This window comes from Pezoporus flaviventris, unplaced genomic scaffold (genome assembly GCF_033815535.1).
Source record: "Pezoporus flaviventris isolate CSIRO_AGI_PZ_B2104156 unplaced genomic scaffold, CSIRO_AGI_Pfla_v1 ptg000045l, whole genome shotgun sequence".
Classification (NCBI taxonomy): Eukaryota; Metazoa; Chordata; class Aves; order Psittaciformes; family Psittacidae; genus Pezoporus; species Pezoporus flaviventris.
This window is the reverse complement of record NW_026892593.1, coordinates 27,595,541-27,620,778: the sequence shown is the minus strand read 5'-3', so window position 1 is coordinate 27,620,778 and position 25,238 is coordinate 27,595,541. Positions and strand designations below refer to the sequence as shown.

Genomic DNA, 25,238 nt, shown 5'->3' with positions numbered 1-25,238 from the left:
TTTAATGTATCTATAGTGAATGATGAAAAAAGACTCTACCAGCTGTCTGTTTCTTCTGTACTAATAAACAGCACATCTCAACAGTTCCTAAATGAATATCAGTAATTTCTAGCAGATTGAACATGAACTTTTATTTCACATTTTATAATAGCTCCCCCTTCCCCCCAGCTGTTACATTCTTGAACTAAATTAAGCCTGGAAGCAGCCCTAGAAGCTTCCCTGTCAGACTGACATTTTTTCCAGACATTTTTAATACAATTAAAATACTGCGCATTTTTCTGTTTTAAGACCAACACAGAAAATCTCTGCCAGACCTCATTTAGAAATAGTTTTTTCTGAGAAGGTTGACTGCACAGATTTCTAAATTCCGTAGAATCATGTGTACAGCAATTAAGTTCATCTTATCAACACCAGCCTAATCTTGAACTACATTTCCATTTAAGCTACAATAAAAAACTTAGAACTGAACTTAGAGAACTGGGAAACAGAAATGCCCAGTATTGTTCTGTACCACCAGAGAACTAACAGAAGTTGTCTCACTGTTGGAAGACTTGCTCTGTATGACCCCACTGCACTACCAGGACAACAGGCTTTCCTTCATCTTATAGAAAGAATTAATCATGGATCCAGTTAGACAATCTGATGGCTGCTGTGGAACCAGAGCAACCCCTGTTGCTTCACATCACTTCTGGTAGCCAATCACACATTCAAGTCCTCAGCAGGCTATAGGACCATTATGGGACTCTGACTTGCTTACAGCTACCTTGCTACTGGTGAAAGGATGAGTAGCCAATGTGATTCCTTGTACTAGCTCTCAAATAAGGGAGGTAAGGGGGGAGAAAGGTAGGCATCTACTACTGCAACAGATGTATCTACTCAGTCAGGGTTTTCCTTAGTCACCCGAAGCAAATTACTAAACTAGAACTGCCTTGGTATATAACAAAAAAGATTACAATTCTGGGAGGGATGACAACATTGTTTCCATCAGGAGAAAGGATAAAGGAGCTATTTGGATCAAAAATAAAATATTTTCTTTAAATTGGGTTTGGCTAGTGTAGAAATGACCAGCATGTGAAAACTGAGCATTCCTTAATTCTACCAAAACATGGAGACATCCTAATAAATTGCAAAATCTGTACAGCACAAAGGGGATTTAAGCTCTCAAATAATTTAATAAAAACAGTATAAGCGTAAGGAATATATGATGTGAAAAAGAATAATGTTTCTCTTCAGTACATGCATTTAAATTACTTACCTTCTGACAGATTAACCTCAGAAGCCTAACAGAATGCAATGACTGAGATTAACATCAGAAGAAAAAAGAACAAACCATCTATTTCTTTTCCTGGGTTCAGTCATGTCCTGTACTACCTAGCACCCCTGGCAGACAATGTGAGAGCATGTGCATGCTAATTCTCCTCTTGGGCATGCTAAGCATTCTCTCCTTTTACAAACAGAATTATAGAATTTGGTATGTCTTGATGTTTTCCTACCAATAATGCACACAAGAGCCCTGATTTCTCTCACAGAACTTCAGATGTTTAACTGCTATGTTTGATGACTCTATAACCAAGACAAAAAAGGCAGACTCCTTTAGAGGACACTCAGCTCTTGGAAAGATCAAACTGCCCTATGAACAGAGACTGGTAACAGTCTCTTCCCACTGTCTAGAGGCACAAATTGGTGATGCTTTGCACATGGCTGCTGCAGTTAACTGCTTACGTTAGGAGGGTGGTTTGCTGAAAAGAGCAGAAGAAGACAGATTCCTTGCTTTCAACTTCCAAGCCCTTTCTGACCAGCATTCTTCACAGAAAGTTCTCTCGCCTGGTTTTTAACATGTATGATGAACAAAGGGCTGCTAGGCTGCCAATAAAAGTTAGTAAAGTGCACAAGTACTTAAAAGTAAGTGATTTGCTTATTGCTGCCACCATAAGCCAGTGCAGGAACATCCACAAAATACTACAGTAACACCAGTGGTGGTAGTAGTGGGTTTTCCTTTTTTCCAGTGCCTCTGTGTGGCAATACATGCTCAACAGAAATACAGTTTTGAGTAATCCTTCAAGGTCCTGTTAGCTGCTCGATGTAAAAATATTTCAAGAGTGTGACATGAAAACTGTTTGCACAGAGTAGTTAGTCTAGCTGTCAGACATGCTTGTGAGCACCAAGTCTTCTATTTTTACATTTAGAAAAGGGATATGCACATTTTTTTTCTTAAAGCACCAATTAGTTCAATGGAAATACTTTTTTTGTTGTTGTTGTTGACATTTTCAAGCAAATTAAAGGCTAAAGACAACACTGGAGAAGTGAGGAAAGCAATCAGACTGCAGACAAGCTGTTGTTCCTTAGTTATGCAGACATAAATATAAAGCTAAATTTGAACTGTAGTTCTTAACGAGACATTTTTAATCATCTAGTCAGCAACTGCCACCCTATGAGCAAACTGGGGAACTCATAGAAGTCACTCTGTATGCATGTAGACTGTGTATCTTGTACAGGATGCACAGGACACAAGAACTACTTCTACATCCTATCAAACCACTTCTTCTTCCACTTCACTCACAATGGAGACAACTAAGGAAGAAAATCTGCCACTTTAATAAACATCACTGTTTTGTTGGATGAAGTACTGAAAAACATACTTCTCTCCAACACCTATCAGACACAAAACTGGGCAGCAAGGATCCACACATGTATGACCTCCAGACCTGATTACTGCATCTCATTGTATCCAAGACTGAAAAAAAAACATATATAATGAAAAAACTCCTGCTGCTACAAAAAGCAGCTGTCAGTCTCCTTAGCAACACAAGCCACTATGAACACATCATCCTGGCATGCTGGTCTCCACATACACTCCCCCATGACTTCAGAGTCCAGGTGAAGGTCATTGCCACCCTTCTCAAAAATCTCTGTGGGACTGACCTTAGGTACTTGAGAGACTCCATCCCCTCTGCAGCAATGACTTTCTCTGACAGCTGTGTTCCCTTGGAACAATGAAACTGTCAGCCAAGGGAGGAAGCTGAGCAATGCAGAAGACTTAACTTTACAGAAGCCAGAACTCAGTGAGAGCACTACGACTCAGAAGAGAGGGGAATGCCTAAATCTCACCAGCTGCAATTCTCAGATCTTTAGTTTACCTTCCCCAATAAGTTTCCTCCCTGCCCAACCAAACCCTGTAAAATGAGTGGATGGATGGATTGGATAATAGCTATCAGTGTATAACCACTGCCAGATGTAAATACAAATCAGGCATAAATAGCAAGGTGAGTAATATACTTTCATATTTGCTCTTATTAGGAAGACTAGGAAAAAAATGCTAGAAGAGTGCTTACTTACTCTATTGCAAATGTGGTTTATATTGAGATCAATGACAATCATTGAAAGCTGAGTTTCTTCTCATTCCATGTTCACTGAATTAGAATTATTGGTGATTACAATGTAAGTTCTTTCCCTAGAAAGAAAATGGTCCTTACTGCCAGCACAGTCACTTCTTTCTCCTTCTCCCATAAAGTGCTTTTCCATTTATATTGGGGAACTGTTAAACAGCAACAGGAAATTCAGAGCAGTCTGCTTAAAGAAGTGCTGTATTTTAAACAGCATAGTGCTTGATTGAGATGGACAGAAAAATTTCCTTTGGAGTATCTTTGAAAAAGTACAGGAAGATTCAGTCTCAGAAAAATTATACCTGCTTTAACAAGAGCTGCTAGCATCTGAAAGAAAAAGGGTTCAGGCTGTCATAAACATTCATTAGGATCATATGGAATTGTCCTGACGTTTTACTACTCTTCTCATACTATCATGATTTCACACTGATGGCCGGGGACTTTACCCTTACCTGAGATATGGGTGTTACTGAAGAAAAGTGCTACCAAGACTTCAAAAACCTGGTGGAAACAACTGGACTGTATAAACCTTAGGGTAACAGGATGACCTGGCATGAATACAAATATATATAATTCACACAAGGGATTACACTTCTGACATCATAAACTACAAGAATATTGCCTGAATGCTTTATGGACAGCAGCAGAGCCCCAAGAGGAAAATCAACATTGCTCTCTGAAGTCATTCAGTATTTAATATAGAATAGACTGTGAACTCCTCAACATTTGTAGTTCAAAAACTTTAAAAAACACAATGAATAATTCAATTTTTGTCTCAAGTGACCTCAGTGAATTGATGCTGGGGGCTGGAATCAACGTTTATAAGTGAACTGAAAGTGGAGCAGCAGTTAGTAGTGCTACAGTCTAGGAGTGGGAGCTGTCAGAACTTTGAAGGGGCTCCTCATTCCCTCTGTGGGCTTGATCTGTACACTGCTTTTTATACCAATATAACTGTATTAGTTAGATGATGATAACAGTCATGTAGTAAAACTGATTTTTATAAAGGTGCTGTTGTATAAATGTGTGTGTTGATTTAACCTTTTCTGTTAATAATATCTCGGCTCTAACTTCATCAGTACTTTTAACCTATGGCTACAAGAGAAGGGTTTTTCTGACTTTATCAGTACTATTGCTGATAGATCACTTTGCACAGACGTTCACAAGCTATAGCCACATGTATGACACACTGAGTGCTTCTGTAAGGGAGTCATGATGTTTAGCTGCCTGGTAATGTCATTCCACACAAGCTAACGCAGTGAAGTGAGTACATTCTTCCTGTGCTACAACTATGGTTTAGAATTTGTTTTCACTCAAATACAAGTGATTCAATCTGCTCCTCTTCCAGAAATGAACTGTTCATTTGTAGCAATGGTACACTTAATTTTGAAGTGCGTTATATATTTAGCAATTGATTCCATTTCATGAATCACGGTACCTAATGCCAATCTGAGTTTTCCCTGACAAGTCTGCCCTACATTAGAGTGTTCCAATGCATTTCAGTCAGCATCTCTGCATCATTACTAATAGCAGGTGTAAAGGTGTAGTTTAACTGCAGAGAAAGAAAGAACCACATTCACCAGGTCCCATCTTGTGCAACTCTCTAGAGGGACCACAGATAAGGTTAATTCAGCCCACTGTGTCTTCTGTAATTTACTTTAATAGTGTTATGAAATTACAGCCATTAGAACTAGCTAGTGCATTGCTGTGTTCATGCCCCTGCTGTATTTCTGTCAATCTCCCGATTTCAGTTACTTTTATGCAGTCTTGCGGGCCACTTTGATTAAAACCTCAATAAAAGGTATTCAATCATTTACATTTTATTGGCAGGGTTGACAGAGAGGTCTATCCTGAGCTGAAGAGGAGCACACAGATATCAGAGAACCTGCCTCAATACCGCAGAGCAACCACAGTCCCTGGTGCCAGTGAGAGCTGCAAGCTTGTACGCTGTCCCCTCTAAGCATCAAAATGAACTACACCATTGCAACTTAGACAACAACATGCTCAAGGGGGGTGCAGGACTTACTCCACTGCCCATGATACAAGAGGAAAGTGAAGCAATTTTCTCATGCTAGAAAATGCAACATTAATGTTTATAACTGCTATTACAGCATATCCGTTGTACAGCCTGCAAAAAGACCCCAAACACCAGCTAGTGAAAGCACAGTGCCTTTTTTACAGCATAGAGGTGTCAGAGAAAATGAAACATAGAAGATAGAAAGTAGTACAATAGATGAAGTCATCATAAATTAAGTGGGCAGATTTTTAATTCCATGTAAAAGAACTGGAGTTCAATGTGTAGAGAGAAGCTGTTCAGTGTAAAAATACTGGGCAAGAGACTTGGAAATAACAAACGACAAAGGCAGAAAGAAATCTGAAGAGTTTAAGATACTGCTGCACAGTGCATAGAAAGGAGGACGGGGGAAGGGAGACAGGCAAAACCTGAAACAAAAGGTATTTGGGAACCACTAGGAATATCCCAGAATACTGACACACAGAAATAAAAGTAGAAAAAGACAATCTTTTTTGCACCTATTGTTTGAAATGAATGGCAAGGACTGAGTTCAAAAAAAGCACTCTAAGAGGAAAAAGGTAATGAGGTAACAGATTATGACAGCACCATTCAATGGCTAGATATCAGAGCCTTTAATACAAATACCACATTACAGCTAACTTCTCAGTACACTCCTTGTTATCCCTTATTGTCAAATATCTGGAATCCTGTACTACTTGTTAGTAATTTGGGTTTCATTCTAGCAATATTAAGCTTCATTCCACTGAGTATTAAACAAGTCTCCAGTATCCCAACAGAGGCACAGACCTTAACTTCTAATATACTTCAATGTTAGAGTGCTGGAGCTCTCACCATACCAGATCTTCAGCTCCCAAATCTCTATGCTTTTCCAAATGTGAAAGAAGATGTACACATGACCTGACAAGAAGCCAGAGGGATACCCTCTCAGTGGAATAATCAGCTAGTATTGGCATCTGTTCTGAATTCATTCCAAATATCTGCTCTGGAGCACCATGTGACTGATTCAGACCTTTCATGCTACTTCAACTCATTTAATATCCCTCAGTCTACTACATAGCATAAGATAACCTTGGAAACAGGTAAAATCAATATAAATGGTAGGTTAGCAAAGAATGAATAAACATTGTAGACGATATAGGCACAATATGGCTTTGGTCATGCTAATATGATGATTCCTGGAAATTATCACAGGATAGGAGACTCAGGGAAAATCAATGAGCCAAAGCTTTCTGTGGTTACAGGTCAGCTTAGTAATAAATAAGGTGTATTTGTTTGCCTTTATAGATTAGGACACTTTGGTATTAATAATACTCAGCTGTCTCATAAAGATTAAGACTGTTTTCTATCAGTAATGAAAGAATACATAAAAAGACTGTCTCTTGGGCACAGTGCTGAATCTGCACACACACACATACACACACACACACACATAGAGGTTTTTATCTATAAATGCCCAGAGACCTAGTTTGAAATGAGTCTTGAAATTTAGGTAAGTTAAATATCATTTCTTCTTAACAGTTTTGGTAACTTCAAGGTAAAATTTCAAGTTCTAGAGGATAGAGTTATGCTTGTTCTCCTTACCATCCCTACAATCCTTGATTTCACACTGCTGTTGTATGTGAATTCTTTACGTTTTATTTGTGTTATAGTTCAATTTATTCACTGCTGCATGAGCATCAGACTTTACGTGAAGTACTTTCAAAGCTTCATGAGGAAAGCCTTGCTGTTCTGGAAATATTCCTTTACCTTCCTTAGTTCCCAATGGATGTTTGCAAGTAAACATTGCTGTGCTTTAACTCTGCTACTTTGTGTGGCAACTTCTGGCATTTCTGTATCCCCTGTATCAAGACACATAACTTGATTACCTCAAATGTAAACATCTATATCTGAGTAACCCTACAACTCCTTTATTACCAGTGGAGACAAATAAGTGGGTTTACAACATGATTCATTTTCAACATTTCAGATGTCAACTATATTCTAATGACTTAGCAGGCCTTTTTATCTCCATTGATTAAGATAGTCCAGAAAATCAGCTCAGATCAAAAGGTCAAAATCTGTAGCTTTCTGAATACAAATCATACCATTCCTATCACCAAACCTACAATTTGGTTGCACAAATACTATCTTCATTCTATGGGTCAAGTATTAACCCAAGCCAAACACAAATATCCCTACTACTGCTATCATGAAGACCACATGGTAAATGGATAATTTGGGACTTTATTGTTAGGCAGTGTAAAGCCATACAGGTATAAAGCCTATTCCTCATCTGCTGTGGATATCCTGGAGGCCTATGAGAGATAAAAGGAAGTGTGCATAAAATATGTCTGCAGCCTGAAAAGTACGGACTTTCCTAATACAACACTTTAAGTGTTGCAACTTGAGCCTTACCTTGCAGTAATGCTGGATGTTTGACAGTTGTACACTGATGTTACCATACTTACATGATTTGTCCTCATTCTGACAATCCAACAGCTCTCTGTCCATTATGAAGTAGATATTTTATTGTCTAATAGTCCTACTCAGGTTGTTTCTTCACTATAAAATTTGGGTGTTGGGTGGTAAAACCAATTTTTGTGGCATTACACGGTGAGCCAAAAATTCAACCAGTGATCCATCTAATTGCAGATTAAGAGAAGTGGAATTCTGTCCTGATTCTTCACAGACAGTTTATTAGTATAAACTCCATCACTTTGGAACAGTTACACAAGCATAAAAGGACTGCAAGCAGAAAAGAAGATAGGACAGATGTCTCCAGAAATGGTTACAGAACAAACCTGCAGAGAAAAAAAGCATGTATGATCTGGTTCATATGCACCTGAAACCAGGAGAAAGGGAAGCACAGCCCAGGGCATACACCACTTTTGGAAGCATCCCTTCACCTACATGAGAAACCTTATGATGAGAAACCTTATAATATGTTTTAATCACCAGCTAGAATAAAATCATCTCAGAGCAGCTCCTTAGCTTTATGTATCCCCAGTGCACATACATGCCATTTTAATTTTCCATAAAAGAAATTATTTTGTGTCTTAGCAGAGACAGATACCTTTTAGATACACTGGAATGCTGCCATCAATGGAAATACAGAAAACTTCACTTAAAGGATTTGAGAAAAACAGCAAGGGGATGAATACAAAGATGAGAGCAGGCTCTTCTCTCAGCTCCATCACCAGTTCCCTGCATGAACCAGACAAGCACCAAAGCATTTTCAACTGCAAGTCTGAGAATCTGCTGCCCAAAATAAACCTGTTTGTCATCATTTACAGTAATATAAAGATCAGTATAACTTTTTTGGAAGCTGTGGGTAATGCGTGATTAATTTGGCCCCAAAAAGCTTTATCTCTTCCCTTTTCCTTTACTACAGTTCCCTATTGTAAAACAGAAGAATATTAGCATACCTATCTCCATGAGCTGCTATAAAGATCAATCCCTAATGTCTGCAAAATACAGAACCTTTTTTATTACTGCCAGTGTAGGAGGCAGTGATCTCTTTTGTAATTTGGAGAAGCGTAGTACTGTAAGAAATTACAAAAATAGCTTTTAATAGAGGTTTTAAAGGTACTTACAAAAGTTTAAGTGAAACTCAACAATCTTTTTATCCATTTAAAAAAGTACTTCAAGTTCCCACTTCAAGTAATGTAAAATAGCCATAAAAAGAGCCCAAGACAAGATTAGAACCACCTTACTGAGTGCCTTCTATTACATGAAGTTTTAAAATTAGTTTTAATTCCAATCCATTGAAACTTTTTATTTTAATATCTCAGGTTTTAAGAAGCAATCGTGTATTTTCAGTCTGCTGCAGTCAGCAGAATTGCACCAGAGTCAGACTTGAGGTTTTGCAACAAACAGTTTTTGGAAGCTGACCTATCTGATTGTCTTTTCTACAGAAACTGTGTTTGAACATGTTGGATTTTCAGTGTTTCTTGAGCACAACAACAGGTATGGGTATCAGAAACCTGACCTTCTGGCTAGACTATCATAAACCTTATTTTGAAAGCTCCTAAGATTCCTCTGTTTTACACTCAATTTTTTACTGTCGTCTTCCATATATACAGGGTGGAGTAGTGATTTCACTCAATTTGATGCAGGTTTCTTAGCAGTGTGGATTAAGAAAAGACTTCTCACACCATATTACAACAAATTCATATATTATTCAGTACCACAAAGGAAAATTAATTCTCTGCTGCATTTACACAAGTACTTGCTTAATTGCTCTTCTGATATATTGTATTGATTTTCAGAATGCATGCTTGAGTTGACCTGGGGCAACATGGGATAGCATTTTTAAGGTACCATAGCTGTTGTGAGAATAACCTTCTTTCATTATTGGAATTTCATAATTCAGGTCAAAATGAATGGTATTCTGGGAACCTGGGCATTTAAACAATTTCTTTCTGGTCACAGTCTTTTCAACACCATCAGAGATGAAATCCTGACAATATGAATTTATTATTGATTTTTGGTTATGGTGATTACATTCTAAGGAATGTGAAAAGAAAAGCATCAAAAAACAAGACATAAGCCTATACAGAAGGGAAATAGGCATCAGATGCACCTCCAGCTTTTTCCAAGCTTGTAATAAAGTTTATCATGTGAACGCTCATCCCTCAAAATAATGCATTCTAAAAGTAGCAATAATCTCTTCTTAGTTAACCAGTTTCAACCATGCTTCCCTTTGTAGAGAAGTATGGATCTTATACATCATTTTGTTAGGCAAGTGTGCTGTGATACACTTTTCATAATAAAACATACATTTTTTTTTTTTCCTTTACAGAGTTTCTAATAGTTGATTCTACAGACCATGAAGGAATTCAGAATTAAAGAAATGCTTTGCTGTGTACCACTGCCATCTGCTGCTAATCTCTCCCTGTGGATATATAAGCTCTTATTTCAACATATATTTAACCCACTAAAGAACTTCAGCTGAATTTGTATGGTCAATTCAATATTCATTTTATAATAGTTATCAAACAACCTCTTCTCATTCCATTATAAAGCTTCTGATAGCACATCTTGGCAGATTTACTGAGGTAATGGCTTTAGTTTCAGTTCAGTTTTTATAAAGAAAGAAAATTATTTTCTTCTGCAAGTCAGTGAAAAAGGTTTGTGCTTTCAGTCTCATACAGAACCAGACTGTTCCAGAGAGGAAGTGTCCATCTTAGAGACTTCAACAATATACACGCTTGCCATCTGTACTCAAAGATCTTCAGTAAGAGCATGTTATTTCTAGAGTCCCACTTCTGCAGCACTTCTGACACCCACTCGTTCACACCATTTCTAAGAAGTACATCATGTCAGAATGCAGAATTGCTGCATAGTCACTTTATTTTATAGGTACTCTGACTTCAGTTTCTAAATACATGTAACCAAGGTATATCAAGATCTGCTGCATAAATACCATCAAGAACCAAATACATGAAAAAGAGCAAAGAAGGCTGATAAAGAGGAAAATACAGGACCCTGAATCTCACTGATTTATAACTGTATGGCTAATTGAATATCCAAAACAAATCAATTGGACAAGATCTGAGTTGCAGGAAAATGTATCTTCTCCCATACACCTTGCCTTTTGAAAAAGATGGAGCCATATCTTTCATCTACAACATTTGGAGAACAGAATAGCTCCCATAAATATTTGACATGATCCTTCATGCATTTTTAAAGCATCTCAGAACACTGGGGATTTCAGAACAGCTATTGTCACTGTTCTGGAATTAAAAAAAAAAATATATTGTCAGAATAAAATGCACAGATAAGTCTGAAATAAAAAGGAAGCAAGAATTTGGCCTCAGTTTCATGTTCATCATAGTCAGAAGACAGTCACCTTAACTTCTAAGGACACCACTATATCATAATCTAGGTGGATAGTTTTCAGCTTGCCAGCTCATATTCCCCCATGTCTGGAATAGTCCAGTTCCTCATGCCATACACACAGGCATACATGTAACATGGAAAAAGACATCACAGAACCATCACTGGCTAGCAAAATCAGTGAGGCATGTTGTGCCCACGGAGGATCCCCAGGCAAGCTGCCATAGATCTTCTGAAGACTTTGACAGAAATCTACTTTTTGCATTATCTGATTTTCAAGGGGTTTTGGATGGTATAAGGGAGCACTACAACACAGAAGTAGGTCTGCGTGGTCTCCTTTCCTGGTGCCTTAAAAAGATCCTGCTGTAAACCAGCAAGACTGTGCATGACGTGCTGTGGTATGGAATACCTCTTTGGTCAGTTTGGGTCAGGTGTCCTGTCTCTGCTTCCTCCTGGCTTCCCCTCCTCCCTGGCAGAGCATGAGGCTCACAAAGTCCTTGGCCAAACCAAAACATCGCTATCAGCTCTGTTCCCGAGCCGAAAGTCAAAACACTGCACTGCACCAGCTACCGAGGAGGGGAAACATGACTGCTACTGCTGAACCCAGGACAGTAGGAAACAGGCTTTCTGTGTTTAAATAGTGAAACCAGCTGCAATGCATTAACAAACACAGAATCTGACCTGCACTGTAATACTAGAAGTCCTCACAAGAGACAGCGCTGTTTTAAACTTCATATTAGAAAATCTCACGATAAATGTCATCAAAAAAGTAAGGAGATTTCACTTCACTTTTCCAATCAGAGATCCAGATTCTCAGGAACACAGCTTGTGTCAGGGCATTCAATACTAAACCTGTAGCATCTAAACAGTAAACATCTGTTTCACTTTCCTGAAGCTCCTGAGCCTTCTCCATTCTGCCTGTGCTCCACTTCACCCCAATGAAGAAAAGATGCACCTTGCTCCTATATGATTTGCTTTTTGCCTCTTTCACTTCCCAGGAGGAAATATTTTCCGTGCTTTGATCATAAAAAGGTCACCTAAGCAGTTGGAACAAGTAAGCTTTACAGTGGCTCCCACTGACAGCAACTTTTAGTTGTTGAAGGCTTCATGGAAAATGTACCTCTGCATCCGCTTTCACATGCTTTTTCACCCTCCCAGAAACTTTAAGAGAGTACTGCATTAGCTTTCACCGGGAGCATCTCACAATGACCAGAGGATGAATGAGTGGTCTTCTCCAATACTGAATTCCTGAATTCACTGGAACAAACAAGTTAGCTGGATTTTTTCCATGACCCTACACCCAGAACTATGGAAGAACAGCATGTATACAGATAACATGTTTATGTTGTCTTTAACTTAGGCTAATTAGAAAATGAATATTAAAAATGCATTTCTTCCTCTTTTCCCTTAATCAGGAAACTAATGGAAAATTGTTTCCATTTCTGGAGGGCAACTACAATCCACTCTACTTACTAACATTTTTGTCCTTCTATTAAGACCTCTTTAGAAGCAGTCCCAAGTGTTGCTTTTATATAAAAAATTTCAGCTTCTAAAAAGTGAAAACAGGTTAATAACCAGCCACACGACTATTCAAAACAACTCAGTTCATATGTGAACTTAAACTATTGCTACATCATCATGGCAGTGCAAAAGAGCTGATATTTCTGAAAGCGCACACTGCTGCTCTATACAGCTCCATTAACTTTCTCTTTGCCTGCAGGATATCCAAAATAACTAATGTTTACATAACATCTACATCATCTGCAAACACAAGATGAAACAGTTCGGGAGAGGTAAGAATAAATGTGGAAAATTAATTAACACAAGGCCCACTCATCTTAAAGAACTCCAGTTACAGGAAAACCCCTTTTTACCCTCAGTTGTTACTTAGAGTGTGGTTGAGGCTGGGCAGTAAAGCAGCACATACAGAAACAGTGAGACTACCCAATTAACTAGAACATCAATTATGGGCAGCTGTATATGGCATAAAGCCTTACGAAAGAATAACGATAGCTCTACATGGTCATTTGGACAATGCTAGGAGCATAGACAATTTTCAGCTGGAAATTGCAGCTTGAGCTGTAATTGAAATAGAATCACAGAATGATAGAATTGTTAGGGTTTGAAAGGACCTTAAGATCATCCAGTTCCACCCCCCCTGACATGGGTAGGGACACCTCACACTAAACCATCTCACCCAAGGCTTCGTCCAACCTGGCCTTGAGCACTGCCAGGGATGGAGCATTCACAACTTCCCTGGGCAACCCATTCCAGTGCCTCACCACCCTCACAGTAAAGAATTTCCTCCTTATATCCAATCTAAATTTCCCCTGTTTAAGTTTTAACCCACTGCCCCTTGTCCTATCACTACAGTCCCTAATGAAGAGTCCATCCCCAGCATCCCTATAGTCCCCCTTCAGATACTGGAAGGTTGCTATGAGGTCTCCACGCAGCCTTCTCTTCTCCAGGCTGAACAGCCCCAACTTTCTCAGCCTATCTTCATACAGGAGGTGTTCCAGTCCCCTGATCGTCCTCATGGCCCTTCTCTGGACTTGTTCCAACATTTCCATGTCCTTTTTATGTTGAGGACACCAGAACTGCACACAATACTCCAGGTGAGGTCTCATGAGAGCAGAGTAGAGGGGCAGGATCACCTCCTTCGACCTGCTGCTCACGCTCCTTTTGATGCAGCCCAGGATACGGTTGGCTTTCTGGGCTGCAAGCGCACACTGAAGCCAGCTCATGTTCATTTTCTCATCAGCCAACACCTGCAAGTCCTTCTCCACAGGGCTGCTCTGAATCTCTTCTCTGCCCAACCTGTAGCTGTGTCTGGGATTGCTCCGACCCAGGTGTAGGACCTTGCACTTAGCATAGTTAAACTTCATGAGGTTGGCATCAGCCCACCTCACAAGCGTGTCGAGGTCCCTCTGTGTTCCTCAATGACAGGAAGCATCTCCACAGCAGTCTTGTAAGAGGTAGCTTGTTGTCACCATGATCATTCATGATGGTCAGTCTTAAAAAGCAGGGTTTAACTTTTTGGATATGTCAGTTCTTCAAAAACATTATGTGGATTTCTGGCATTGTCAACTTAAAAAAGACACCCAGCTTGATGGCTACGCCCAAAAATATGAGATGAAGGGGGGAACAAAATGTATGTTAATTTCTTTGACTGTGGTAGAAGTTGGAAACTGAGAGTGCAAAGAATAACAAGTTGCTCTGTAGTTGGTTTTGTAGTTATTCTGTATCATATCCGGGAAGAATATTCATACTGGAGAAGAGAAACATCCATGTATACTGGTATCTCATACACTTTACTGAAGAAGTATCCAAAAAAGATACTTCCATCAAAAGATGCAGCAGTGAACAAGTGCCAAGGCTGAAGCACTGGGCGCAAAGGCGACTTCAGCACCCAGCTCAAGTCACCATTGGAGAACATTTTAATTAGTTCCACCAGAACATTATGTTTAGCAGGGTAGAAGAAACTATTTGCTCTCCCCCTAAAGAATACTGGGTCAAGACTGCTACCTTCACCTGCCAAAGTGAACCTTGACGGACAATCTGCAGACTTTTGGTTCCAGTAGAAAATGTCACATCGTCAGGACTGAGATCTGAAAATGGGTGAAGAACCTGACTGAGAACGGAACTGGGAACCTGTGATGATTTTCAGATAATGGAACAGAATGAAACAGCCCTGTTCTCGTAGTAAAACCATTCACCATCAACCGCGCTGCCCGGTGCAGAAGCAGAACTAACAGTACTTTTGAGAAAGGGATCCAGATAGCACAGAAATGGGTGTACAAAATCACAAAAAAAATGTGTGTATGAGTTCACAGTCCTTAAAAAAATAGTGGGGGAAATCTCGCACTATGTGAAAGAACTCCTAAAGCTGTTTTTGCTTAGCAGCTGCCAGTGGCTACTTTGAAGTAAAACTAGGATTAATTTCAGCACCCAACTTCAGGGTTTCCAATTCTTACTCTTGAGCTTTGAGGCAGAGTTGGCTGTGACCTTCTTCTGAAGAAAATCTTGAGGTCTTTACTGTAGATATAGCAAGTGCATGTTTTAAAGCCCAGAAAGTGGTTATCGACAAAGATACCTGCTGCGACAGTGAGTTGAAGGAACTCACCAGCTCGGAAAGAGATAGGGATGAAGTAACACCTCTGGCAATGCCTGATCAGAATTCAAATGAAAAGGTAACAGGGGAATACAAAAAAAGATCAAGCTTGGCAAGGCACATGATTATAATCTAGAGCATATGAACAGATGGCTACACCATCAATCCATGAATAAATAATAGTGCAATCTGACATGATGGCATGATTGGATGAACTCAGATGACTCCAGTCACACTCCACCTCATATAACTAAGTACCAGCCATGAAGCAGAGCAGGATGTGAGCACACTCATGCCCCACAAAACTGAAAATACAAAATTAGCAGGCCTCAAATGACTGGATATGCAAACAGCCACCATGTTGATGAATTTACATGTGAGTTATTACCTGGAGACAGGACCATTAGTTACAAAATGGCTCTGCAACTGGACTGGCCCTTACGAAGAAAGACAAACAAAGAAATAGAGATGAACCAAAAGGGCAACTGGCACTGTGTTTTCTCCTATGAACGGAAAGAAACATGTTCCCACAAATACTGTTACTGGTTACATTCTTGTGGAGTCCTGGCAAGTGAGTTTACTAATGTGTCATCCACTTTGCTCCTTCCCCTTCATGCTTCATAGTTTAATTTCCACTACTGAAGTACACTAGAGTTGTTAGCTACACAGTACTTCAGATGCCACCGAAAAATCAGTTACCCTTCCATTTTGTCATTTGATATGTCTGTGGAACAGAAACAATCAAGAAGATTGACACAGATCATAATCTGAATTGCCATGCCCAATCCTTGACAGAGGCTTGAATTAGTAAAAGTGTCAGTCATTCAAGACTCTTGACTCTCCAAACTACTTGGAATGTGCATCAAAATGGTGGACACTTCACTGCTTGTAAACAAAACAATACATTGTGCCTCGCTGAACAGAATTTCCTAGACAGAAGAATTACTTTTTAAGACTCACATAAATTTAGAGTGAACATCCATGGCTACTCTTTTAATTGAAAAGTTACATACAAAATCCCAGAAAACGTATTATCTTTAATGTTACATTTTCTTTCAGCGTATTTTTAATACTGGTGTCCTTCCCTGTACTAAAGAAGATTTCTTTGTTTTAGTCAGATTAGCATTCTATCTGCTATCTGTTTTCACCGCAATAGTTCAGTATGCCTGCTATTTTCACCAACGTGATAGTATTTGCAGCTTCAAGGTTGCTCACTTCGTTTGAACACACCCTAGCAACACATACGCATTATGACAAAAAATAAAAGTAAAGAGGTATATCAACCTAGTTTCTGCATAGTTGAAATGAATCCTTCATTCTTCTAGGATGTTGCCATAGAGAGATAGTCATGTCTCAGAGCAAACAAGGACAAGAATAATCTCTCTTAATGGACACTAGGCAAGCACTTCAAAACCATTCCATAGTTTGTTTTCCTGTTTTGCAATAAAATGCTGGTCTTCAGGATCACAATGGCAACAGTCAAAAGTAAGTATCACCAAATACTGTTAAAATTCTTGCCTATAGCTTGCAAGCCACCAAAAATGTTTTAGTGGCAATAAGCAAACATTTATTCTTATTATAAAAATGACTAAAGAAATCAGACATAGCAGAATCTACAGGTACCAGGTATCTACCAGAAGATAACATCAAAAGATGGGTTTACTAAAGTGTCATGCATGTGCGACATTACTTCACCCTACACTGTACAGTATATTAGACTATTATGCTTCATATTTATATAGAAAGACCACAGCAGCATTTACAAGGTCAAAATGAAGAGCTAAGCAAGTGTACATTTGGGACAGTTCTATCCCAAACTACAGCAATTAGATTGTGCCCACTGCCTGCACAGCATGGAAATTAAAAAGTGTTTCTCAGCAAGAAGGTCAAGAAGGGCCCAGATTCAAAGAAGGACTTTAGCAAACACTGGTTCCTGTGTCCAAAAATATTCCACCTAACTATGAAAACAACAAAATTTGTTAAGACCTTTCCTGTTCAGCCTAAGAGATCCATAGACTATGTAAGCTTCCAGGAAAGAGAGGTTCTACTTCTGTGGCTCGTGTTCTCTGAAACATGTCATGCATGCACGTATTCAGAATGTAGATCTTACTACAATCAAAAACGTGTCTATCTTCAGGATAACATTAAGAGCTGTGTTCAGGCTTTGCTGACCATTCTCCTATGTGCAAGAACATACAAAGCAAAATATTCCCACCTTAATTTTTTTCCTCTGCAAAATGGCAACCAGCCCATGAGACAAAAGGGTTTTTGAAGGAAAAGGACAGAGAAAATTAATGAAAATGAGGCAAAATGAACATTAAAAGTTTAACTAATAGGAAACGAGCTCAGTCTTTACTGACAAGCCACATGAAGATGGGTCCATACTGTCCCACACATTCATAACTCCTCAGCTGAGAATTTTTGTCTTTCATGGAAACAGCACTTTCAGGGCCACCCAGCATTGTCTGAATACCTCTTTAATGGCAGCAGAAAGCACTGAGACTGTGAAAGGAGTGCAAAGTGACTGGCTCTGTAAATATCAGGAATGGGAATATTTTAGAACAGGATTACTGAATGAGGTCAAGAAAGCACTAGGATAAAGGAGATGCGGTTGAAATAGCCTAACCTGAATTTCCTAAAAGGCTTTTAAAAAATCGCTCATCAAAGGCTTCTATGGAAACCCAACAGTCAGAGCTTTAGGGAAGGTTTTTATGTTGATAAATAACTGGCTTAAAGACAGGGAACAGAAAGGTAAATAGGTTAGCCAGACAGCTCCTGCAACGGAGGGAGGTCATTAGGGGAGTTCACAGGGATTTGTGCAAGGGATGCAGTCGTTCATCACATTCCTAAGCAACCTGATAAAATGGGTGAGCAGTGAGGTGAGAAGGGTTTATAATGATATTAAGTTATGCACAGTAATAAGGATGATGGCTTGCTGACTGTGAAGAACTGAGAAAAGTGCTCATGGAAGTAAGTCCCTAGGCAATAAAGTGACAGATGAAATTCTTTGTAGATGAATGCAAAATGATGCATAGGGGGCAAAATAATTCTAGGATCATTTATTAAACGATTGGCCCTCAACTGACTATTATAGCTCAGGAGCAAGATTTTGAGGTTATTAAAATATAGTACCATGAAAACATGCTCTTAGTGCCCCATATTGTCAACACCTCCCCTTCCTAACAAATCTTAGGAACTATTGGGAAAGGAAGAGAAAATAAGAGAACATTATTATACCACTGTAAAACAAACAGTTCCTTCACCCCTTGCATGCTGTGGGCAGTTGTCATCTCCCTGTGAAGAAGGCCATAGCAAACCTGGTGAAACTGCAAAGAATGGCAATAATCAAATATATGCAACAGCATGTATGAGAGACAACTTACTAAGCTAGAGATCATCGGTTTGAAGAAGGGATGCATTAGAGTAACTATAATATATGTCTACAAAATCATAATCAGCAGGGAGAAAACATACAGGGATGAAGTGTTTGTTGTCTCTTCAGTGAAAAAAAACCAACCCTAAGGGCATCAAACTAGCTTAGCAGGAAACAAGTTAAAACAAACAGAAGTATGTGACTCCTTATACAGTGACCTCCGGAACTTGTTGCCAAATAATTCTGTGGATGCTGAAAAATGTACTGGGCTAAAGGCGAGATCAGGCAAGAACAGGGAAAAGACATTCATCAAGAGTTATTATATACGCAAAACTGCATGCGTTTGGAGAGAGGTTTTAGAGGACACTACCATACATGACTGGCTTGTTCTTACTTGCCTGGTAGGTTTCTGCTCATAGTCGCATTTTAAGGCAGGACGAGGTTGGATGGATTTTTGGTCTGACCAAGAATGACTCTTATGTTCTCACAGATGCAGCCTGAGTTCTAGCATGGTGCACATGACAGAAAGTTATGGTTTAGGAGTCTGTAGACTTACTGTGTGCTTGTATGGCAGTAACCATTCACTTAAACCTGTCAGCTCTTGATGTTAATAACATCAAGGACGACGTGGACAGGCTTCAGCCCTCTAGAGTGTTCTTTATGAGCCAGCCACAGGCAACTCACGCTATTAGATACACTATGACCAGCCATGTAAGTCATGCTAGTCTCATGGGAAAATATAGAATCCTCCATCACCAGAGGATGAAGATAAAAAAATCCCAAACAGAGAAATCTCAATGAAAAGAACAGAAAAAAATCTATTTCTTTCAAAACTAGCACAGCTAGAACACATACTGGTGCGAGATTTATCCTCTGGAATTACAAGACTGAAAACCTGGTCCATTTGGCCAGGTAAGCACATATTCTGGAGCATTTTCAGCGAGCACTGAAAATCTCAGAGAACAGAAAATTCTTCTCACAGGACAGATAAGCTTTATCAAGGGGAGCAGCATTCTACCACAAGTTATATGTTACAATGTGTAGGCATGCTCACCTAATGAATTGACTCTTTTGCCTGAAAACTGCACAGAAGCCCAGGCAACTTGTTTATGTGGGCTCACTGTCCAGTTCCACTAATGAGGAAAAGTAGGTGTGGATTCATCACTTAGTAAATAACCTTCTGGAATGCTTATATTGTGTCCTGATAAGAAAACTTAGGTAGAAGGTCTCTAACTCCATATCCATTCAGGAGGACAGGATGTGTCTATGTCAGTCCTGGATAACGGGTCAGTGAAACAAGCTGCGACCTATCAACCTTCCATCCAGACTACATTGGAAGTACTACTTACTAAATTCCTACTAATTCCTCTGCTAAAATGATGAAAGACAAAAATGGTCCTCATGTTCTTCATTGTCTCAAGCGAGGAAAAAAAACTGAAATCAAGTGAAAGTGTCAGGAATAACAGCCAACAATCGTGACATTGATTCAACTTACACTCTAAGACACTGTGCCAAGCACTGTGCTAAAGCGCAGTGCTGAGAGAAGTCTTGGCTTCTCCTTTTTAAAAAGAACATGCTGGTACAGATTTGGTAAATACTAGTTTCATGAATAATAAATTAAATCATCCTTTACTTCATCACATCTCTCAATGTGATACAAGTATTATTCATAGTTCAGGGCCAATATGTAGTCTGTGGAGAGCCAAAAAAGCCATCACCCAAAGTGGAGAGCAACAGTTTTGACAGTCTAAACGCCAACACTGCCAGGGAAGAACAAGGAAAGCAGCCAGTTGCACCACACCAGGAGGCTGTGAAAAAGAGGAGGTTCTCATTGTACCCTGCCCTCTGTGTCAATGCTCAGTGCCATCCACTCCTGTAGGAGTGTGCCTTACCACACATGCTCAGGGCTGTGTCCCTCACAAGAACACAGCTGCAGCAGGCTGCTCATTTGTACAGAGAGGGGTCAGGAGTCCACCCGACTCTAGTCATGAGAGATTCTGCTCTGGAATCAGCTCCTTCCTCAGCTTTCTTACATTCTCCCAGAAGGTGGCCATAATTGCTAGTTTATAGGCTTGTCTGGGTGGAATCCAACCTTTTTTCAAAGCTATCCTGCTGTGCTCAATCCTATGGTGTCTTCCTCAAAAGCACTCTCCATGAGAACAGAATGCACATTTTATCAGAGCGGGAGAGCATGTCAAAGCAGGTGCAGAATATACTTCCTTGGCTTCAAAGAGGAAAAAGTGCAGAAAGGGGGTTGGTATATTGAACCCATTCTCTTCTTCACAGCATTATTTAGAACATCTAACACTACAGATTTCAGCAAAGACAAATGTTAGTAGCAGAAGTTCCTGTCCAGAGGCCCAAAGAAGAAGCTCCTGTGCACCCATGGCATGGCCCCATTCTTACTATACACAATGGAAAGAGCGTTGCTGATTTTACTAGGAATTGAGTCAGACCCTGTCACCAAACTAGTCAGTGAGTTAGAAAATGTTGAGGTGGAAGGCTCACTTCTGCCTTCAAATCCAAAACAATCAGCAATCCAAAACATGTTTTCCCATTTCAGGCACTTTCCTGACTTACTAAGCCTCTCCTTGCTGTACTAGGACAATATTATTGTTTACTGGTTAGTCATTTTTATAATGGAAACCCATCTGTTCTGCTTTATTCCTGATTATTTCCAAGGTTCCCAATTAAATACGGAATAAGTTCCTAATTCCAGTATGGTTCAAATGCACTGAAGTGAAGGCTCCATCTGCTTTTTCATCTTTTCCTTTGTAGTCTAAGGGTGGGTGGATTCTTTACAGAAACTTCTTAATTATTAGAAAACATAATCATTGCTGTGAATGGGAAAGATGTGCAAAGGTTCCTTTACAGGTTTGCTTTTCTTTCCCATTTACAAACCGGAATGGAGAATTACGTAAAATATAATAATCCCACAGAAGACTTATGTCACTTTGATATCAATTCCATGCTGAGCTTTAGATGCAAACAGTTAAGCAAATTCAAAGATTAGAAACAATAGGATAATTTCTGTTCATAGAGAATAAGACTGCTAAAGTTAGACTCTTGTGGAGGTTTGCACGTCCGATCGCCTCTATTACTAATACCTCTCTACCTGATATTGTAGCTTTTTGATGTTCCTATGCTTAGCTGCTGTTAAATACTGTAATTTCCACTGATTCGCACACTTTGCCTATAGATTTGCCCTTGCAATCTCACTATTCTCTTTTGCTCTGAAGATCTAAATACCAATCACCAAACCTCTTAATTGTCCTCATGCAATCAAAGCATGTCCTATAACATCCTGAATCTCCAATCCCACGCCTTTTCCTGTTCCTAAAAGCTAACAGAACCAGCCTAGTTTACAAATAGTCTCCTCTTTTCACACTGGCTCTTTCATTCTTCGGTGATAACTCCATCCACCACTGTAATCTACCATCCGCAGTCCAATTGTGCTTCCATTGCTGAAAAGACCCAAGAGGGCTTTGAGTACACAGAAAAGGATTAGGATTCTGATGCCTCTTGAATCCAGCCATTTCCATGCTTTGTATAGTGCTGCATGTAACAGTTTTTCTCAAGGAAGTGAGAAAAGAGGAACTGAAAAAATTGACCATTACCTAATAAAGTGCAATTTGTATGCAACCTACCACTGGAGTGCTATGTCACACATGTATGAAGAACATGACCCCTCTTAATTCAGTTTAGCTTGTGCAGCATCTCTCCTTTGATAGTGGGATAAAGCTGTGGAATCTCAAAAAGAAAAAGGGTCAAGCTAAAAGTATTCAGAAGTAGCCATGCATTTTATTCATAAGAAATCCACATCAATTGCTAACACCAGTCAATGCATCAATTCTGCAACATCCATACTATAATGTATGTGGCAAATGATTTGCTCTGCACTTGCTTTCCATAGCCACCATTTCACAGAGCATAATTTGTCTTGGACAAACCACTGACACATAATGAACAACATGCTGAAAAAATCTTTGATGCTTTTTCTCTTTCTTCTGTCTGTTGTACAGTATGTTCAAAATATGTGGAGAAGATAAACTGACAGAAAACTGGATGACCCTACTAAGACTTCCCATACAGTCGTACAGACTATAGTCTTGGCATCCTACAGTCATTCCTACAGTGTTTTCTCCTAACACATATCACAGTCGTAAAATTTATCCACCTTGTCCTGTTCCTTTGCTTACATCAGAGATTATTACAGTCACTAAGTACATACAGTGCTGAGATTTTTTTTTCTAAAACTTTTCATGTGATGTGTGATAAACATTCACCATCAAGCAACGCTCCTACTGCTAATGAATTTGTCTAAAATTATGCTGATTCTTCTGAGTAAACAAACAGAGGTATCAATAAATCATTAGGGAAAAAAAAGAGATTCATTCAAACCAATTCTTTTTAAAAATTGTGGACTTTTTCTCCAATTTAAAATAATGTCATAGTCATAATTGCTAAAATTCTTCCCTACGCTAATCACAAAAACCTAATCTTACTAAAAAATACAATGGAATCAATTTTTAATTGCTTTGTGTTTAAGAAATGCTTTTCCTGAACAATAAAAACATGTGCACATGCTTCATTTCGTTCCCAGTTAGCTGTCATTTTCTGGTTCTTTTTCACTAAGCTGATCTCTGGGTTGCCCATGTTTCAGGAGGGAACCTTTATAACAGTGATAATCCAACTGAAGGCTTCGTACTTCTAAATCCTTAATTAGAGGCAAACTTAATCTGATAATTTCATACCTTCAAATTCTGGGATGTAACTGGCTTGCTTGCTCTCTCTCATGTCCATTGATCTTTGTCACATCTTTCAGTCTAATTTTTCTTCTTTTTTAATCCTTTTCATTAGACTTGCTTACCATAAACCGTTACTCACTGTTTCACCAGATAGCAGTTCATGGTGCTTTCCATAACAAGGAAGGTGAGGACTGGTGCTATCCTCGCAAAAGTCAATGGCAAAATTCCCACTCACAGCAGAAGAAATGAATTGTTCCTCTGATACATTGTAACTGAAATGTTAATGCTGGACTCCCAGCTAATTAAGCGCCCTGCCTTATGCTACTTTGCCTTTGTTAATTTTCTGCTCGTCTGGCTTGAAATACTTGAATACTCCAAGAAATTGAGTTTTCTCTCTTCTCCTCTTTCCCTTGAAACCAACAAGCACATTTCTTTTCTTTTAAGATGTAATATTGTATTTCTTACCATCCATGCTGTGACAAAATCTCCCATCCAAGTCCCAACTGCAGCTACCTTCATAAAATTTTCATTCCTGATGCCCATGAAGTCTGTTATAATGTATGCACTGTGGAAACAAGAACACAGACTGTAAGCTATACGCATTTGCTTAATGCAATTATAAAGAACTTGCTTTAGTGGCAAAACTTATGACTAGCTGTGAAAGATTTCCTGTTTTTTCATAATCACTTTTTCTGCTATTATCTGAGTCTTGACATCAAACTGGACCAGGATGGGTCAACTCCAATTAGAAAAGGAAATGCAGATCCGTTTTTACAGCCCATATCTCTTTTGAAGGTGCTAAGATAACGATAGAAAAAGGCTTTAGGATTATGTAAGGCTTTTGGAAATATAAACCATTTTATACTTTTTATCTCTTCTTTTGTACAAATGGAATTGCAGCATTCTTGGAAATGATGACTTTGCAAAATCTTTATGGAGATAAATGAAAATCTTTTGGTTCTCTTTAAAAAGATAATGGAGCCACTTGACTTTTCCCTCTACCAGTTATAGAACCACATGTTTTTTTAACACAACAGTATAAGCAAGCTTTGTAGAATTTCAGTGAGATATCACTGCTTCTGGATTTATACTATGTGTTTTCATAGGTATATGTTAAATCCAAAAGAAGAATTTCTATTCTGCTTAAATAATGCAACACATAGGATTGAAAATCTCAAGCAGTAGTTTAAATTCTACTTTCACGTTCACCAAGATGCTGTAAGGATAATTAAGAAGGTAAAGTTACTTGTGCTGAATTAAAAACATTGTGAAAAAATCATGGCTTTTAATATACTGAATATCCTTTGCGAAAAGTCTTTTATAGTGTTTAAAAAGACATGACTCTCCTCAAGAGATAACACATTGAATAACGATAGCAATTATATCTGAGCTTCCCAAGTGGTATCTTTGTTTTTAAGATATCTGTAAACATTGCTTATACAATGTTATGCCTATTTAAGGGTGCACTCAAGTGACCTAGCTGCATGTAATAACTTTCTTGAACATTGTGTTATCCATTATTCAAATTCTACCCCTTCTAGAATCATAGCATCACACCATCATAGAATGGTTACGGTTGGAAGGGACCTTAAAGATCATCTAGTTCCAAGCCCCCTGCTATGGGCAGGGACACCTTACACTAGACCAGGTTGCTCAAGGTCCTAGCCTTGAACACTTTCAGGAATGGGGCAGCCACAACTTCTCTGGGCAACGTGTTTTAGTGCCTCACCACATTATATACCAAACGTTGTAATAATTAGGACCTAACAGACCA

General features: G+C 39.0%; 1 protein-coding gene across 2 annotated transcripts in view; it reads right to left on the bottom strand.

Moving 5' to 3' along the window:
• TMEM117 (transmembrane protein 117) overlaps positions 1–25,238 on the bottom strand; it is a 225,909-nt gene that overhangs the window by 102,624 nt on the left and 98,047 nt on the right. For both annotated transcript variants that reach the window (XM_061467794.1, XM_061467793.1), the window contains exon 4: positions 23,930–24,029. In XM_061467794.1, coding sequence (XP_061323778.1) covers positions 23,930–24,029 — 100 coding nt within the window. The remainder of the gene's footprint in view (positions 1–23,929; positions 24,030–25,238) is intronic.